This window comes from Rhineura floridana, chromosome 3 (assembly GCF_030035675.1).
Source record: "Rhineura floridana isolate rRhiFlo1 chromosome 3, rRhiFlo1.hap2, whole genome shotgun sequence".
Classification (NCBI taxonomy): Eukaryota; Metazoa; Chordata; class Lepidosauria; order Squamata; family Rhineuridae; genus Rhineura; species Rhineura floridana.
In genome coordinates this window covers 15,501,272-15,521,524 of record NC_084482.1, presented here as the reverse complement: position 1 = coordinate 15,521,524, position 20,253 = coordinate 15,501,272, and the positions used below count along the sequence as shown (strand labels likewise).

Genomic DNA, 20,253 nt, shown 5'->3' with positions numbered 1-20,253 from the left:
ATAATTTATTACAGGTTTGTTTGTTTTTTTGCCTCCCCTACTTTTTTTGGTGCCTGCACCTGAACTTTTAGGCTGGCTACAGGTTTGTACCCAAGGAACCAATTAGCTCACCTTCATTCCTGCAAAACTCAAGATACAAATGGTTCTTCCACCCTCTTTCCCAACACGAGCATCCCTTTCCCTAAGCAGTTCAAGCACTCACCTGAAAACACAGGCAAAAGGCGCTGTCTCTCTCCATCAGGGCCAGATCCACACCATACATTTATAGCACATCCAATGCACATTTAAAGCACATGATTTCCCCCAAGGAATCCTGGGAACTGTTGTTTTCCCCTCACAGAGCTACAAATTCCCAACACCCTTAACAAACTACAATTCCGATTATTCTTTGGGGAAAGCCATGTGCTTTAAATGTATGGTGTGGACCCATGAATAGTAACAGAGGCTCTGCCAGAGTTCTTTCCTTGCGCCCCTGATCTGGGGAAACCCACTCTTTAACCCTTCTGTGTCATAACTCAAAGGCTTCCTCCAGAGGACCTGTTTATTCAGCATTCATCCTGATTTCCTTGCACAAGACTCAGGCGGCGGTTAGACTATATCTGGTCCTTCTTGAGCATCTGTTCTTATTTGTTTGCAACACAGTTATACAACAATAAGCAGGGCGCTTGCAGTGTGTTTACATTTCTTCCTGTTAAATCAGACGTGGCTCGCTGGATGGGATGGAGTGGCTATGCTCACTTCCTGGTAGGTGGGTCTCTGCTGCTTATTGGAAGAGGGAGAGTGGGGGGTCAGCATGGTGTAAACTCCCCAGCAGGAGCACCAGATTGGCCCCACTAGTGCATTTGCCCTGCACCCAACCTCCCCCTCTCCCTCCTGCTACAGTAGGCTAGTAGTTACTTTCTACACACAGTCACAGACCCCCTCAGTGCCCTCCAGCAAAAGGCATAGTCAGAATTCAAGGACTTCTTCCATCCAAGCAAAAACCGTCAAGGAGGGTGCAAAGCAGGGCTTGTGAGGGGTGGTGGTCTAGGGAGAGTTCCATGGGCCAGGCAGAGAGGCCTTGAGGGCTGCACTTGCCCCCCCCCCACGTCTGAGGTTTAAAAAGTATGGAATTGGTAATGGAATTGGTCATTTGCATATAATAATTTGCAATAGATCCTGATGTCCTGGAGAGAGTGACCTGATGTAGCACGCTTTTGTCTATGGAAAATAATTTTAAAAAAAATTTCAAATAAAGAAATAAGCCATTTAGCGTGCCTGTTTTACTTGCATTTCTTCAGCAAAGCTAAAAACCTTGAAGCTGACAAGCTTGCCTAATATAGTATTGAGTTGTATCCAACGAAGTCATTCCACACAGTCATTCCCCTCCCTCTCTTTCCCACCTGCACCCCCAAATCTGCTCTAGGCTTCCCCCCCCCAATCCTCTGGAGCAGATTTGGGGTCGTGCAGGAGGACTGTAGAGGGAGGAGACAGTATTAGTTCCATTATGTAAACAAAAATCATTCCACTCACACGACTTTGTTGGATTCAATCCTTTGCAATAGGCAACAGTTCACTGTTACTAATATACTTACGAAATGGAAGTTTTTCCACAGTAACGTTAAGCGCTGGAAAAATATCTGCTTTACATCAGTGCAGAGAACTAAAGAGCCTCCTCTGTATGTACACAAGGGCAAAAGATGAGCCAAAAGGCCTGGTTTTTGCTAGCTTCACTGATCTAAAATTACAAAATCTACAAAAAATCTACAAAAAATGACTATATGAGTGTGTGAATGTGTAAGTATGTGTGTGTGTGTATGTGAAGTTTGTAATACAGTTCACCAACCAAAGTTCACCAAAATGTTAGGAGAAAGTATGCATAAAAATGAATTTGTTCGTGAACGTAACATACAAAAATGCATTATATTATGAGAAACTGCTTGCAAAAATGTGCACATTAGTCAAAACTACATACAAAGATATGTATTAGGAGAAATTCACACTAAAATGCTGATGAATTTCCATGAGGATTTTTTTTTTAATTGCAATTTGCTGCAAAAAAGCGGAGAACCGTTTAAGACTGGAAAAATGAGAAACTGAGAAAACTGACACTGATAGATCTTTCTATCCCCCCCCCCCACACACACACAGAGCTAGGCAACCCTGCAATGGCAGGTACAGATTTCTACCATCTCTTACCAGCATGGCAACACCAGCACCAAGCTGGGGAATGAAATCATCGGCATGGATGGTGGGTTAGTCCTGGCCGCAGCTTCTGCCACTTTGTGAGGAGGTTAACCAACGTGAGGAACTGGCTGGGCACAATGGCTCTTTCGTAATCAGAGCCCACAAGGAGCTGCAGCTGCAACATCGATTCTCCTCCTACCTTGCTCTCAGTGAGTCCAGAACAACATGTTTACTCACTGACTTGGTCACACTGCCGCGCAATGACTGCCTGCTATTGTGTCCCAGTTGAGAGGTGCTTTCCAGGGCGACACAACAGCCTCATCATGTGAAGGGCTGTATTTACACTGCTATCCACCCAATCCAGATTCAGAAATCTCTTTTACAATCCAGGTAAATTATGGAAATTAAAAGATAAACTCATCACATATTTATTCATGCAAGTTCTACCCTGGAGGGATATTTGGCAATAAGACAACCCATTGACTCTGTGATTCCTAAGACTCATGTTTCTTATTGTTCATGTTTATTGAATCCAGAATGTTTTTGGCAAGGATCAGGAGCTTAGCTTCAAAGGGTATGGAGTTAGTTATAAAGACTGGAAATAGGTAGAAACAGGTAGACATCAAGGGAAGTCACTCAGTGGGAGAGCTCACACTTCACATGTCGGAGGTCCAGTCTCTGACATCTCCAGTTAAAAGGATATTGGGTACCAGTGCTGGGGAGAAACTTCTCTGCCTGAGACACTAGAAAGCTGGTGGCCCATCAAAGTGTACGGCAGAGGCTGAGATGGAACCAGTGGTTTAATTCATAAGAACCTAAGAAGAGCCCTGCTGGATCAGACGAACAGGCCCATCTAGTCCAGCACCATGTTCTCACAGTGGCCAACCAGGTGACTGTAAGAAGCTTGCAAGCCAGATTTGAGTGCAACAGCCCTCTCCCCACTTGTGTGTGTGTTAACAAAAAAAGTGGAGCAACCAGTTGCAAAACATTTCAACATGGATGGTCACAGTCTGTTGGACTTTTCTATAACAGCGATAGAGATGCCAACGGATCCAGCAGCATTGACTAAAAGGGAGAACTTTTGGATTTACTCTCTGGACACATTGGCACCACATGGCCTGACCCTGGAGGACAGTACCACCACTACTTAGCTTCTGCAAAAGAAGCCCCTCTGAGCATTCCATCCTCAAAGCTCTATAACTGCCACCTTGGTAACAGCATTTGTATGTTGGCAGCTGATGAAGGCGGAAGCTGAAACGTTTTGTTAATACAATAAAAACCTCTGTTTGGTTAATCACAATTACGCAGATAGATAGATAGATAGATAGATAGATAGATAGATAGATAGATAGATAGATAGATAGATAGATAGATAGATAGATAGATAGATAGATAGATAGATAGATAGATAGATAGATAGATAGATAGATAGATAGATAGATTAGATTAGAGAGATAGAGAGATAGAGAGATAGAGAGATAGAGAGATAGAGAGATAGATTAGATTAGATTAGATTAGAGAGATAGAGAGATAGAGAGATAGAGAGATAGAGAGATAGATAGATAGATAGATAGATAGATAGATAGATAGATAGATAGATAGATTAGATAGATAGATTAGATAGATAGATAGATAATTTTATTGATTTTCAAACTAAACATCTTCCATTACCAGTACAACTGTTGGAAATAGAGAGGCATAAATAAAATACAACAAATAACTAACCTTCCCCCCCCCAACATACCCTACCCCACCCTTGCCCGTCCTGGCACTTTCTAGATTATAAATTTTACAAACATTGTCTTCATTTCTATTATTTGTGAATGTTAAAGGTTCTCATCAAAAACCTTTATAGAACATACTGAGGAAGACAACAACCAAATGAATTGTCCGGGGGCTATTACACTCTGGCCCCAGGAACATGGTAGAACCATCTGAGGCCTGCTGTAATGAATTTGCTAGGCACTTCCAGGATAAAATCTTTAGCATCCGCCAGGACTTAGACTCCAGTGTTATAGCAGGTGAATTAAGCAAAGTATCCAGAGCACAGCCTTGTCCCGATTTCTTGGATGAGTTTCAGTTGGTACAGCTTGAGGACGTTGACAAGATGCTTGGACAGGTTCGTGCAACCACTTCTGTGCTGGATCCTTGCCCTTCTTGGCTAATAAAAGCTAGCAGGGATGGAACAGCCGGCTGGGCCAGGGAAGTGATTAATGCCTCTCTGAGAGAGGGAGTGGTCCCTGGCCACCTGAAAGAGGCAGTAGTGAGACCACTTCTGAAGAAACCCTCCTTGGACCCAGAAAACCTTAATAACTATAGGTCAGTAGCAAATGTTCCATTCCTGGACAAGGTCCTTGAATGAGTGGTTGCAGGCCAGCTCCAGACACTCTTGGATGAGACCGATTATCTGGATCCATTTCAGTCGGGTTTCAGGCCTGGTTTTGGCATGGAAACCGCCCTGTATGATGACCTTTGTCGGGAGAGAGACAGGGGGAGTGTGGCTCTGTTGATTCTTCTTGATCTCTCAGCGGCTTTCGATACCATCGACTGAGATGCTGCTAGTGGGTGGTTCTTCTGACCGGATGGTGGATGTCCAACCTGTCCTGGATGGGGTTGCACTCCCCTTGAAGGCGCAGGTTCGTAGCTTGGGGGTTCTCCTAGAACCATCTCTGTCACTTGAGGCTCAGGTAGAATGCCTTCTACCAACTTCGGTTGGTGGCCCAGCTACGCCCCTATCTGGACAGGGATAACCTGGCTTCAGTTGTCCATGCTCTGGTAACCTCCAAGTTAGATTACTGCAATGCACTCTATGTGGGGCTGCCTTTGAAGACAGTTCAGAAACTGCAGCTTGTGCAAAATGCAGCTGCCAGACTGGTAACAAGGACCAGACGGTCCAAACATACAAAACCGATTCTGGCCCGCTTGCATTGGCTGCCTGTATGTTTCCGAGCTCGATTCAAGGTGCTGGTTTTAACCTATAAAGCCTTACACGGCTTGGGACCACAATACCTGATGGAACACCTCTCCCGATACGAACCCACCCATACACTACGCTCAACATCTAAGGCCCTCCTCCGGGTGCCCACTCCGAGGGAAGCTCGGAGGGTGGCAACAAGGGTGAGGGCCTTCTCAGTGGTGGCCCCCAAATTATGGAATGATGTGTTTGACAAGGTGCGCCTAGCACCATCACTGTTATCTTTTCGGCACCAGGTCAAGACTTTCCTCTTCTCCCAGGCATTTTATCATGTGTTTTTAAAATTAATTTAATTTTTTTAAATTGTGTTTTAAATTGTTTTTAAAAGATGTGTTTTAAATTTGTATGTTTGTTTTTGATGTTTTTAGTTGCTGTAAACCGCCCAGAGAGCTTCAGCTATGGGGCAGTATACAAATACAATAAAATAAATAAATAAATAAACAACCAAATGTCAATGGTGAATTTAATAATTTTTTTAAACAACTCCAAGTTATCACAACTACTTTTAGGTGGTCCAAATATGTGTGAATATGAGGGTGGCTTTTTCCTGTGTTCATTTTGGTTGATATATACTACAAACAGGTCCCATGTATCTAAACCTTTGTCTGTTTTGATTGTACGTTGCACTAACTGAAGTTTAGCTGTTAATTTTTCCATGAAAGCCATATATCAGACCTTTTGATACCAATGCTCCAAGGTGGCTCCACTTAGATCCTTCCAATAAGTTGCAATTGTAATCAGGGCCAGTCCCAAGGGGCAGCCAGGATACAAATTTAATAAATAAATAAATACTAGTTCTATAAAGTGTCCCCAGTGTTTATTATTACTATCTAGAGGGGCTCTCTTGCGCTATAGCCTGACAAAAACAGGACAAAAATAAACCAGAAAATTCATGGTATAAAAAGTTACAGGATTTCAGCAGGAAGTTATGGGACATGCACTAATTAGAAATGAAGCAATATGCCCCCAAACCTTTACTGGCCTATCAGCAATGAAAGTTGGATCACATAACCACCCCAATACTACGAAGAACAAAAATTATAATGAATGCACAACACAAAGGACATCTGAAGGGACCCAGTAATTCTTCTCTAGGAGATTAGCGTACAGCAGCAAGAATACAACAGCCAGAATAACACTTTTAAGAACTGCCTGGCTGTATCAGCTAAAGGTTTGTCTAGTCTAGCATTCCAACTCTCAGGTCACTTCCAGATGACCTGGTAATTCAGCATTCATTGGATTTGTTTGCACAAGGTTTGCAGGGAGGGAACACGATCTCACATCTAGTAGTGGTTATCCCACACATTCCAGTGTCACTTTTCTACTGTAAAAAGTCTGGGGTTTTGTTGTTGTTGCTGCAAAAGAGCACCAAATCCACTTTAATTGCACAGCTAGTATATGATTGCTAGTATACAATTGAACCGCACACACAAAATAGTGACTGTCTGGAAGCAGCCTCAGTCCCCAACTGCAGCTGATCAGATGCCACGGGGGAAATCTCTTTTGGCTCCTCCAGATGTTGTATTTATAGAGCATGCATCGCATCCTGATTTGCCTGCACAGAGCTTACACGGAGGCTGGATTGTATTCGGTCTTTATTCAGCATTTATTGTGATTTGTCAGAGCTTGGAAAAGTTACTTTTTTGAACTACAACTCCCATCAGTCCAATCCAGTGGCCATGCTGGCTGGGGCTGATGGGAGTTGTAGTTTTAAAAAAGTAACTTTTCCAAGCTCTGAGTTTGTGGAGTAGTTATATGACAATGAGCTTTTATCTTGATTTGTTGGTAAGGTGTTTATTGTTGGCGAGTGCGTGTGTAGGTCAGACATGGTTTGAATCCATTTATACCTCCCCATTATTCATTTGTTTAGCCCCCGTTTTTCAGTGCATTCCCTTGTCACTTCCTAACTGTAAAAAGTCCTTTTTCTTTTTAAAGTGGATTTCTTGCACTAGGGTAACAAAGTGCTTTAATCCACTTTAAATGTGCAAACCTAAAGTTCCCAGTATGCATTTGGATCCCTCGGGCAAAATTCTGACAGTCTGGAGGCTGATGGTGAAAGGCATCCTGTGTTATTTGTCCCTTAAAGGGCACCGCAAATGTTGGTGTGGAGTTCTAGCCAGGAATTGTTTGTGTTCACCACAAATCTCCTCTCTGGCATCCTGTGGCATGCACAGAGGTCTTTCTCATTTTGTGCAAGGCATGAAGATAAGAGACAGTGGAAGTGTATGCTGCTGCTTCAAAGGGACGCTTACCATTGCTAATCTTCTCATTGGAAACCGTCCAGGTTAGGGATCAGGGTGGTGCTGGATGGGTGCCATGCTAGCCAGACAGCTGAGGGCACTCGCCACTGGCAAGCCGATTTATGGCGATATGGTCCCCAGCATCTGATGCTCAGATACTTACTGCAGGGATGAGGAAGATCTGGCCTGTGAGCCAAATGTGGCCCTCTAGGCCTCTCTGTCTGGCTTTCAGAACTCTCCTGAGGCCACACTCCTCACCTGCCCTGCTTCGAACCCCAAATGTTGTCACCTGGCTAGAATGTGACAGTGCCTCTTGCTTGTCTGGATAGGGTGGGGTATATCAGTGTGTGTAGAAACTAGCCTACTCTACAAACATAAAATGTTCATCCATTGCTCTGCTGATATTTGCCTCTGGGCCCATTCACCACTAGCATGTGGCTCTTGGGAGGATGCCCAGAAAGGAATGTGGCCTACTGGTTGAAAAAGGTCCCCACCCATGACCTGCTGCCTCAGACCATGGGGACTCTTGTTCTGGCTAACACCTGGCTTTAAGTTATCATGACTAACCTCCATGAATTTGTCCAATCATATTTCTGAGTCATCCGAGATTCACATACCTATGCATGACTGAATTACGCAGTAATTTTTTTTAAAAAGTTCTTTTATTTATCCTGAACATATTACATATCAGTTCCATTGGATGATATCTACTCTGTCTTTTCAAGTGCATTCAAAGCACTTCACATACATTGGCTACGTACACACCATACGTTTAAAGCACATTTAAAGTACATTGCTTCCCCTGAAGAATCTTGGGACCAGTAGTTTACAGAGCTGCAATTTCTAGCACCCTTATCAAACTACAGTTCCCAGGATTCTTTGGAGGAAGTCATGTACTTTAAAGGTATGGCGTGAACACAGCCCTAATCTCAATATGCTCACAACAACTGTCTAAGGAAGGCTCCATATCACAGATGGGGGACTGGGCTTAGTACCTTGCATATGGCCACCGGAGTTTATGGCAGAGGTGAGCTTTGAAGCAGGGACTCCCTGCTTCCCAGTTCAGTCTCTTAAACGCTATCGTATGCCAGCTTTAATAATTTCTATTTATAGGTGTACATTAAATTTATAGATTACTTCCCACTACAAAAAAAGTCCCAAAGTGATTTACAACCACAGTCAAAATACAACAATAAAAATAGTATACGCATGTTAAAAACATAGTCAGAATACAATATCATAAAATGATCCATCCCCTTCATAACCACCCAACCCAACCTAAGATGAATAACAAAACGGGACAGGCATCCCATCATTGGTGCTGCCCAAATCGAAAGGTCTTAGCCTGGCACTGAAAAGATTGTAAAGCCAGCACCAGACGCACCTCTTTGGGAGAGCATTCCAGAGTCAGGGCACCACCACAGAAAAGTCCTTCTCCATCCATCTGTCCATCATCTGACATCACAATGACGTCTAGTGGCCCTTTTTTTGCCCACGGTCTCGTGGAGCACTTGGCAAAGGGCTTAGCAAGACCCTCTTGCAAAGTCCAGTTCAGAAAGCTATCTTGCAGGGACCTGACAACCCATTGATATTGGGGTCTTGCAGTCACCGGTCAGCTGAAAGGCAGTGCCTGCAAACCCCCTTTTGGCTGAGTCAGGTCATCACCTGCCCTGCACCTGATGTATGACAACAGGCATAGAGCAGGTGAGCAAAATGAGGGGCCTAATTAGGCCTGCAGGCTGGAGGTTCCCCACTCCTGTCGGAAGACATGGCTAGGCAGGTATGAAAAGAGGCTCTCCCTCACGTATTTGGGACTCAAGCCATATAGGGGTTTAAATGTCGCCCTCCAGATTTTGCTGAACTCCAACTTCCATCATGGTTTTAAACTTTGTATGGTTTTTTAAATTGTATGTTTGTTTTTAATGTTCAATGTTTTTAATTTTTGTAAACCACCCAGAAAGCTTTGGCTATGGGGCGGTATGTAAATGTAATAAATAAATAAATAAATAAATAAATATCCCTGATAATTTGCCACACTGGCTAGGACTGATGAGAGTTGGAGTCCAACAATATCTGGAGGGCCACATTAAAGGTAAGCACCAGATACGACAATGGATTAATGATTTGCACTCCTGCCCTTATCTGATCCGGCAATATATCAATGTGGGTACGAAGAAAATAACATTTGATTAGCTTTTCTTGAGACTTATGCATCCTTGCAGGCATTCCAGTATATTTGTATTAATAATTTATATGTTTCCCTTTTCCTATATTAATTTTCCCTTTTGATTTTATTTCTTTTTGTATGTTGTTTTAATTGTATCACTCGCAAACTGTAATGGAAAACTTCTGTTTAAAAAAGGTAAGCACCTTAAATTGGCCTAGAAAGACTATGGACTGGGACATACCTTACAGCCACCATAAGGAAGCCACTTGAAATCATTCCATGCGGTGAGCCATTCATGTGCAGTAAGGATTAACATGTGGATTGGGCAATTTCTCCATGGCACACCAGACCTTTTGAGGAGACTGTTAAAAATCACTGCTCCATAGCACCATCCACGTACATAATGGTCTACACAACAAAAAACAGGATTGACAGGTCCTTATCCCAAAGGGCTTAAATTTTTTAAACAGATGCAAAGGGAAACAATAGAGGAAAGGAAGGGAAATGTAGACAGGAGCAAAACTTGGAAGAAGATGCTGTTATTTCAACCACATGAACTTTGACTTTGGGCATTTTTAGACTGTTGCTATTTTCGGGTGGGATTTAATCACATATTAGCAAATTCAGGTTGCACAATTATAGTTGACTGAAGCTCATGGCATCAAACCCACTACCCCAAAAAGATAAGACTTTTTGCGATAAGGAAAGTGACATGAAAATGCACTCGAAAGGGTGGAACAACACTTGTTTTGACACAATATCATCTAACCTTCCCGCGAACAATTCAGAATGAATGGTCATTAAATAGCCAACCATCTAATCTCTCTGCAAAGAAATCAGGATGAATGCTCAACAAACAGGTTGTCTGGAAGTGCCCTTAGTGACAATAGGGCAGGGCAGGGGATCCCATTGGGCCCCCAACTCCCATTAGCCCGAGCCTGCATGGCCAATGGTCAGGGATGATGGGAGTTGTAGTCTAGCAACATCTGGAGGATTCCCCCTCCCCTGCAATCATACAGAGATGTTCTGGGAAGCAGTTTATTTACTTATTTATTTAATTTGTATCCTGCTCTTCCTCCCAGCAGGAGCCCAGGGCGGCAAGCAAAGCACTAAAACACTTTAAAACATAATAAAAACAGATCCTAAAATACATGAAAACAAAACAGCATTAATTTAAAAAAAAAAACAACCTTAAAAAGGGCTTAAAAACATTATTAAAAAGACATATTAAACAATTCTGACAGAGATGCAGACTGGGATAGGTTTCAACTTGAAAGGCTTGTTGAAAGAGGAAAGTTTTCAAAAGGCGCCAGAAAGATAGCAGAGATGGCACCTGCCTAATATTCAAAGGGAGGGAATTCCACAGGGTAGGTGCCGCCACACTAAAGGTCCGTTTCCTATATTGAGCGCAACGAACCTCCTGATAACATGGTATCTGCAGGAGGCCCTCACCTGCAGTGATAGACTGGGCATATAAGGGGTAAGACGGTCTTTCAGGTATCCTGGTCCCGAGCTCTTTGTACGCCAAAACTAGAACCTTGAACTTGGCCTGGTAGTAAATGGGCAGCCAGTGCAATTCTTTCAGCAGTGGGGTGACATGTTGGCGATACCCTGCTCCAGTGAGCAGTCTCGCAGCTGCATTTTGCACCAGCTGCAGCTTGCAGACCATCCTCAAGGGCAGCCCCACATAGAGCACATTACCGTAATCCAGCCTAGAGGTTACCAGTGCGTGGACGACAGTGGTCAGGCTATCCCAGTCCAGAAACAGCCGCAGCTGTCTCACCAACCGAAGCTGGTAAAAGGCACTCCTAGCCACTGAGGTCACCTGGGCCTCTAGCGACAAAGATGGATCCAAGAGCACCCCCAGGCTACGGACCTGCTCTTTCAGAGGGAGTACGACCCCATCCAAAGCAGGCAACTGACCAATTATCCGAACTCGGGAACCACGAACCCACAGCGCCTCTGTCTTGCTAGGATTCAGACTCAGTTTATTGGCCCTCATCCAGCCCACCACCGAGTCCAGGCAGCGGTCCAGGGCTTGCACGGCCTCTCCCAATTCAGATGTTACAGAGAAATAGAGCTGGGTATCATCAGCATACTGCTGAAACCTCGCCCCAAAGCTCCTGATGACTCTTCCCAAGGGCTTCATATGGATGTTAAACAGAATGGGGGACAAGATGGTACCCTGCAGCACCCCATAGCACAGCTGCCAGGGGGCTGAAAGACAGTCAGCCAATGCTATTCTCTGAGAACGACCCTGGAGATAGGATTGGAACCACTGTAAAACAGTGCCTCCAGTACCCATCTCACCAAGTCGGCCCAGAAGGATAACATGGTCAATGGTATCAAAAGCCGCTGAGAGATCAAGTAAGAATAACAGGGTCGCACTCTCCCTGTCCTTCTCCCAATAAAGGTCATCCATCAGGCCGACCAAGGCCGATTCAGTCCCATAACCAGGCCTGAACCCAGACTGGGATGGGTCAAGATAATCTGTTTCATCCAAGAGTACTTGCAGTTGCTGTGCCACAACCCTCTCAATCACCTTCCCTAAAAAGGGGGTATTTGCAACCGGTCGGTAGTTGTCACAAACCAATGCGTCCAGGGTGGGCTTTTTCAGGAGTGGTCAAATCACCGCCTCTTTCAAGGCAGCTGGAACCACTCCCTCCCATAATGATGCATTGACCATACCCTGGATCCACTCGGTCAACCTGTGATGCGTCCTCCTTCCCTGGCTCTCCCTGTCAGGTTCCTACCTGCTCGTGGTTACTGCCTGTCTCTAGGCACCACCAGGGACTCCACCAGTCCGGACCGCTCTCTCTTATGATTTCTCTCCCCGCTCTAGCACAGATCTCAACAGATCCCCCTGCTAGGCAACCACCAGTAACGTCCCAATACTAGTATTCCCAGAGACTCTGAATACTGGTATTGTTATTCTCTTCACCGCTGCCACCATTTGTTACAGTTCCCCTTCAGCCTTGGTCATTACCTTACCCTCCCTTCTGGTCTGTGAAACCCCAGCCAAGGATCAGGCCTTTGGTAAACCAAATTAAGTATTTATTACAGATAACAAAGCTAACAAGATTAACAAGATTTCTTCTTAAGGCACATAAGCATATGGTTTTACTCAATACTAATCCGAACTCCACCTCCCTCCTGGTAAACAACTCTCTACACCCCACCAAGCAATCCACTCTTTCTCTTCTCCCCCCAGATTCCACAATTTACCACCTCACATTCACCCAGATTTACCTGTCATCCTTTCATTTATACTGTCAGCCATTTTAAACATTCAGCCAATCATCAAGCATTCTATTGCCCATTCACTCCCCCTCCTCTTTCACTACTTACCATGTATACTCTAAACAACCAGCACTTACCATATATACACTAATATATAGGAACATCACACAACCCCCCTCAGCAAGCTTTAATAAGCCGAGCCTTAAAGACCTGGCTATTCAGGCAGGCCTACAAGAACCTTGGGGTGGATTAGCTTTTTGTTGTGTTTAGCTGTTTTGATATTGGATGAATTGTATATTGTATTTTAATTCTGGTTGTAAGTCGCCTAGAGTGTCCGTTAAGTCGGACAGATAGGCGACTAACAAATAAAAATTTATTATTATTATTATTATTATTAGAAGGGCAAGAGTCGACAGGACATGTTGCTGGCCGCAACATCGCAAGCACCTTCTCCACGTCATCAGGCTGCATCAACTGAAAGCGTTCCCAAGAAGTTGCAGCAGACGTTGCACTGGACACCTCATTGGGGAATACAGTAGATGTGGATGGGGCATCAAGACTGCTACGGAGGCGAGCAACTTTACCCTCAAAGTGCCTTGCAGACAATTCACAGTCGGCCTCCGAAGGGTCTAAGACTCTATTTCCTGGAGTTGATGTCAACAGACCCCTGATAATATGGAAAAGCTCCACTGGACAGCTACTTGAGGATGCGATGGAGGCAAAGAAGAGGGCCTTCTTCGCCACCCTCACTGCCACAGAGTAGGCACAGTTATGATGTTTTACTCATGCCCGATCAGCCTCACAGCACGTCTTTCGCTACTTGCGCTCTAGCCATCGTCCAGCCTGTTTCATTGCCCTTAGTTCACTGGTGTACCAAGGTGCAGACCGGGCTCCACAATGCTGGAGAGGGAGCTCGGGGGCAACCATGTCAAGAGCACAACGCGCCTCACTGTTCCACAGCGTGATAAGGGCTTCAACAGGGTCACCTGCTCTATCTACTGGGAACTCCCCCAGGGCATTCAGGAATCCAGTGAATTCCATTAGGCTCTGGGGGCGGACCATCTTAATCTGTCCACCACCCTTGCAGGGAAGGATCAGAGCCAGAAGTCTAAACTTCACCAGAAAGTGATCTGACCATGACAATGGGGTGACATCCACCCCCGCTATCTCCAGACCACCCCTTCCTCCATCTGGAGCAAAAACCAAGTCGAGGGTGTGCCCTGCCCTGTGTGTTGGGCTAGTAAGAAGTTGAGACAGCCCCATGGTCATCAGAGACAGAGATGGAAGTTCTGTAGACCACAGCAACTCCTCCCCCCCCATCCCTGCAGCCTATGCTGGTGCTGCAGCGAGTATCCAGGTGGGCAAAGCTGGGTCAGATCAACGCCTCCCAGCTCACTCACCCAGGTCTCGGTAATGCACACCAAATCGGCACCTTCATCCACAATCAAGTCATGGGTGAGAGTGGTCTTATTATGTACCGATCTGGCGTTAAACAACAACACATACAGGCCAGTGGGCACAGCAGATGAGCAATGAGGAACAAAACCATGAGAGGAGTGGCAGCAAGGAACAAGGTGCAGATTGCCTTGCCTTCGCCTTCTCGGGTAATTCACCACCTCCCCATGCTATATTTTCCTCTGCCCATAATCGCTGAAATTGGGGTGGCATCACCCATGTTCCTCCGTACTAAGACTCCCCCTAAACACCTAATATGGGCCCAACACAAGTCCACCAACAAAGCCTGCCGGAGCAAATTATCTCAGTAGGCCACTGCGAGGATTGGGAACAGTCACACCCATTCAAACTTTTTCACACAGGGCCCATCTACTCCCCCTTCTGTCTCACACCCAGGGAGGGTCAGTCTTCTGCCAGTTACAGACTCTCACTCTGAAGGCATCTGGCAACTTTCTCCTCTCATTCAGTTCACTGCACAGGCTCCCACCCTGTGCAGGAACTACACATGTGCCACACGCCCTCCCCACCACCAATCTCCTCTAGATTGGTTTAACAGAAAACAAATTAATTAAAAAAAAACAAGAAAAAGTAATAGGAGGGGGTAGCACCCTCACCCTTGGGACTCCCTAAGGGGCTCCCCAAGCGCAGCTGGGCTTGTATGCCTCCTGGCCCAGCCAGCAGCTGTTGCAAGGGGCTGCGAGATCAACTGCAGCCTCTCTCTGAAGCAAGGGCCAGGCAGGGGGTCCCAGTCCTTGCAGCACTTACCAGGGACTACAGCTGTCTGGACAGACAACAGCCTAAAGGAGCTAGTAGCAGGCACCCAGGTGCCAGATACTCACTCCCAGGGCAGGTCTTCCTCAGTCCCCTCGTGCTGCAGCTGTTCCAGATGTAAGGAGCAGCAAGGAAGGAAGGACACAGTTATTTCAAGGAGCAGGAAGCCTATAGATGGCAGAGGATGGTAGCAGTGAATGAGGGAAGGTCACAGGAATGAACATGTAGGGATACGAGGGTGGAGTGGTGCAATGGGGGAGCTGCTGCAGGATCCAGCCAGTGTAGGGATTCAAGGAGGAGCACTGGATGGCCAAAGTGATGAGAGAGCTGTATAATTTGGCAGCAGAGTGCGGGATGGATACAAGGGTATGAAGGTAAAACAATGGAAGACCAGAGAGGAGGAGATTAGGGCATAATGTGGTGACAGCAGCCAACAATGTACAACAATATGAAATAGTCTTCCTCTCTAACAGCTGAAACTGGCCTTAAGTGCTTTCTTCTGGAAACAGCCTACTTCAGCCTTCACCAACCTGCTGCCCTCCAGGTGTTTTGGACTATAGCCCCCAGAATCATCCCAAGCTGGTCTGCTTCATCATATAGTATATCTATATCCAAGGCATTTTTCTGGCAGTGCTCACCAGAACAGAGGACTAGCATCTCTTTTTTTGTTGTTGCCTATGGCAGCCATTTTGTGCTGGCACCAACAGCACTTATCAAGAAATGAATACCGGCACATCGGGGTTTTTTTTTATCTATAGCTATAGATAGTTGGGTCTGACTTACTGACACAGGACAGAGGGATCCATGCTGTTAATGTGCTTCTCCAGACAGGCCAAATCCTGAAATTTAGTACACTCATAGTCCCATGTACATGGATCACTAAGGGGGGGGGGAAACACTTGGAAATGGGGCCGCTTTACTTCTCTTCCTTGAAACCCAGGACACAGAGTCCATCTAAATAGGGTAGCCGTAGCCAGCTCTCCAGCACAGAACAAGCCAGAGCATCCATGGGATGGAATGCAAGGCACTGGGAGGTTTGTTCCCCTTTGACACACATGAAAACAGCCTTCAGGTGTGGGAGGGGAGAATCTTTGGTGGGCCCCAAGTGTGAAAATGGGAAGACACGCACAGGCATTAATTGACGGAAGGAAGGGTGTCCTTGGGCAGCCTGCGACACACCAACAGACACAAACACAGAGGGCAGAGAAGAACAAGCAGTTAACAAGGGGAGAATTAAAAGGAGTAAAAACAGACACATTCTGGTTGCTGGGGTGGCGTGCTGAACAGATCACACAACTACAGAAGAGACATTTGCCTTTGTAACGAGAAAAGCAAATTGATGGTTGTGATTTTCCTTAGAAATAGTCTTATGGGTCACAGATGCAGGGGGAAGATGACTGGGGGGTGGTCAGGAAAGAGACAAAGACAACATTCTGATAGACAAACATGAACACAAGACATAACCAAATGGGTGCCATGAGACTTACCGATAGAATCAGAGCTTGGAAAAGTTACTTTTTTGAACTACAACTCCCATCAGCCCAATCCAGTGGCCATGCTGGCTGGGGCTGATGGGAGTTGTAGTTTAAAAAAAGTAACTTTTCCAAGCTCTGCCCATGCTGGCTGGGGTTGATGGGAGTTGTAGTTCAAAAAAGTAACTTTTCCAAGCTCTGGATAGAATCAAATAGACAGAAGGGCACCCAAAAGGCTCTCTAGTCCAGTTTCTGCAAGAACACAAAAACAGGTCAGCCTACACCCCGCTAGGTTCTCAAACTGTGGGGAACGATACTTGGAGGGGTGTACACGTCAATATCCAGTGCTACTGTTCCTCTTGTAATATCAGTGTTCGAGCAATCGCTCAATGCATTTGTTTCAGCGTGCAGCAGTCTGACTACATGTGACTGTGCAGAAGGTTATTGCTGGGTTAGACTGGGACAGAAGGTAAAGTCAGCTTAGGTGGGAAGCACAAAAGGCAGAGGGCAGCAGGAGCACTGCAAATGGTGCTTAAGGAGGGTGAATTGTGCAAATGAACCTAGCTACATACTGCAAACTGCAGTTAATCAGGCCTGGGGGTGAAATTCCTTCCCAACCTGGTCGAATCCCAAGTTTAAGCAAAACCAATCCACTAAATTTCCCCCAGGAAATCAGTACTGAGCATCAACTCCATGCCAGTCAACAGCCTTCTATAGATTGGCAGTCAGCAATCAGAGGCCTCCAAACCAAACCTGGCCTAACAACTGACCAACCCAGAGGTGAAACAGGTGCAAAGGATACAGGAACTGTTGCAGTGGGATTTGCTAGCAGACCATTTAGGGGCAACGGAAGATAGGAGCCTGCAGTCACCACTCTCTTCTCAAAGCAGGCCTCCAGAAAAATGTTGATCAGAGTCATAAATCCTCCACAGAACAGCGAGGAATCTTTTAGTTCTCATTAATTTTTTTTTTATTCAAAGTTTCAAAAAACAAAACAAAACAAAAACAAATTAATAACTAATACAATAAAATAAAATGTTGACTTCCGATTTGTCGCAGATCAGTTATAGGTCTATAATATATAACAAACCTGTCTCTTAATATATTACAAAATCACTTTCCTCCAGTAGTTATCTTAATTAATCATCAAATCTCATTAACATCACTTTATTCTTTCCGCAAAAAGTCAAAGAGAGGTTTCCACTCCTTGAGAAATATATCCATCGATTTTTCTCCAAATAAACATGTCGATTAATCCATCTCATCAAGTCTGCTAGGTCCAGTAATTTCAATAGCCATTCTTCCATTATCAGTGTTAATTCCATCTTCCATCTTCCATCCTTGCATCCATAATAATCTTGCTGTCATAGTCATAGTCATATAATAAGAGTCTGATGGGAATTTCCTTCCTCACAAATATTTCCTTGCCATCAATTCTGAATGTGTTACTGAAATGTTGTTGTAAAGTCATATCTCTGTTCCTCTTTTTTACGAAATGCACCAGCACATCTCTTGAGAGTTTTTCCATTGTCACATATCTGTAATTAATTCTATAAATTTTCTCTATTCCAAGCTCCATCACATCATTCCAGTCCAGAAATTTTTTCGAAACATTGATAGCTTTATCTCTGATATCTTCATCAATTTCTTCAGGGACAACGCTGAATTCCAAACAGTAATCTTTATCTCTAAGGTCCATAAACTCCAAATCTTTTTCCAGTTCCACATTTGATATATCTGTTCCAATCTCCAGGACTTGCATCTTCCCTTTAATTTTTCTTTCTTCTTCTATTGCTTGTCTAGTTATATGTTTGATCTCATCAACCTCCTCTCTCATAAAATCCCCTATTTCTTTCAGCTCCTGCTTCATTTTGCCAAATTCAATTTTCATCTCTTGTTTGCCATGTCTAAGTTCTTGTTTCGTTATCTCAATCTCATCCATTATTTTCTGAAACATATTTACTTCCAGGGTCTCAGCCACTTTCTTAATTGTCATTTTTAAAACCAAGAAGAAGAAAAAAACCCTTCAATTTCCAATATAGCACTATTCCCAAGCAAAGAGCAAGGAATCTTTTGAACTTGAGGGCCACATTCCCTTCCAGACATTTTTTTGAGGGCCACATGGTTGACACCAGAGGCAAAAGAGAACGGAGCAAGAAATCTGAATTTTACCTATGTACAATAGGCTAGCTTCCACACACACTCACACACCCATCTCTGTCCTCCATCCAGGCAACCAATAAACATTAGCAGAGTTCAAGGATACCTTCCAGCTAGGCAAAAACTTGCAGGCAGGGTGCAAAGCAGAGCTGGTGAGGGGTGTGGCCTGGTGAGAGAGGGTGTGGCTTAGGGAGAATTCCTAGGATTAGACAGAGAGGCTTGGAGGGCTGCATTTGGCCCCACGGCCCTGAGGTTCCCCCCTCCTTGCTGCAGAATGTGCCAATACTATGTATGTACTATCAATGACAATCAGCTAATTTATGGGCAACCACAGCAGATTATCTCTGACCTCCTGCATTGCTGTAGAGCTGCGCAAGGGATGGGAAGTTCCCATCCAGCTGAACACAGTGTTCCATAACGCAGGAAACCAGATGGGAATTGGTCAAGGCTTAAGAATAGCAGGCTGGGCTCCAGAGGTCAGGAACAGGACTTAAAAATAGGATCTGCCAAGAGATATCAGTGCTTTTAAAACTACCAGCCTGGCATGGCCAAGAGCTTAAGAACAAAACTAAAGCCTGTCTCTCTCATTGTGCCCTGAAGATCAGTTTGCTGAATTTTCCCCACCCCAACACACACATACAGCTCATCACAAAAAGAAAAACTAATCCAGTCAGTTTCCCTTTCCTGCTTTACGATGAATGTCATTTCCTGGTTCTCACCCACCCACCCCTTTCCCCTGGTTCAGGTTCCCAGCACTGCTTAGAACGAGCTGGAAAGCATGTGGGAATGTCTTAAGAAACCTGGAAATGTGTTCTTTTCCTTGGCTTGGAAACCCTATGCATCAAATTGCTGGTTAAGCAAAAACCCATGTTTTGCACATGAAGCCTAAATCAAAGGGTTGGAAGCCTATCTGAGAGACTGTCACTGTAATTACATCCCCGGGAACTTCCAACACAATCATGCAGTAACAGCCACCATACTCACGATGACGGTAGATTGTAAAGTCCTCTCACTGATCAGTGTCAAGAGCTAATAAGTAGAGTGACAACCTTTGCAGTCCAATCTTATTCATGTTTACTCAGAAATAATAAGTGCCACTTATTTAAGAGTAGGGACGGGGAGAAACACCCATAAAGCTGAATCTATCAAATGTGTACTTTCTGAAGCAATATGATGTCCAAAACACCTTCAAAATTCGCACTTATCTGAATTTTGCAACCAAAGTTTATAAAAATGCATGTATTGGGAAAAGTGTGCATAAAATGAACATATTAGTGAAATAACATACAAAAATGCATTACATTAGAAGAAAATATGTACTTTAGTCAAAACTGCATTCAAAAATGTGTTTATTAGGAGAAATTTGCATTAAAATACTGAAGAATTTTCAAGAGGATTTTTTTAAATTGCAAATTGGTGCAGAATTTCAGTTTGGAAGCTTTCAGTTTGGAACTGAATTTCAGTTTGGAAAAATGAGAAACTGAGAAAACCGAAATTGACAGATCTTTCCATCCCTATTTAGGAGAAAATCACATTGAACTTATGGTGCTTCCAGACCATCATTTTTTGTGGGAGGGATTCAAGTGCATACTGGTTTGCACATTTAAA

At 44.5% G+C, this 20,253-nt stretch overlaps 1 protein-coding gene across 6 annotated transcripts in view; it reads right to left on the bottom strand.

Moving 5' to 3' along the window:
* Nucleotides 1-20,253, bottom strand: part of TNS2 (tensin 2) — a 183,979-nt gene that overhangs the window by 94,817 nt on the left and 68,909 nt on the right. Inside the window, exon 1 of one of the 6 annotated variants that reach the window (XM_061614594.1) lies at nt 2,179-2,330. The exons of the other annotated variants lie outside the window; for them this stretch is intronic. Coding sequence (XP_061470578.1) covers nt 2,179-2,184 — 6 coding nt within the window. The 5' untranslated portion in view covers nt 2,185-2,330. Of the gene's footprint in view, nt 1-2,178; nt 2,331-20,253 lie in introns of those variants that run through there. 6 annotated transcript variants of the gene reach the window in all.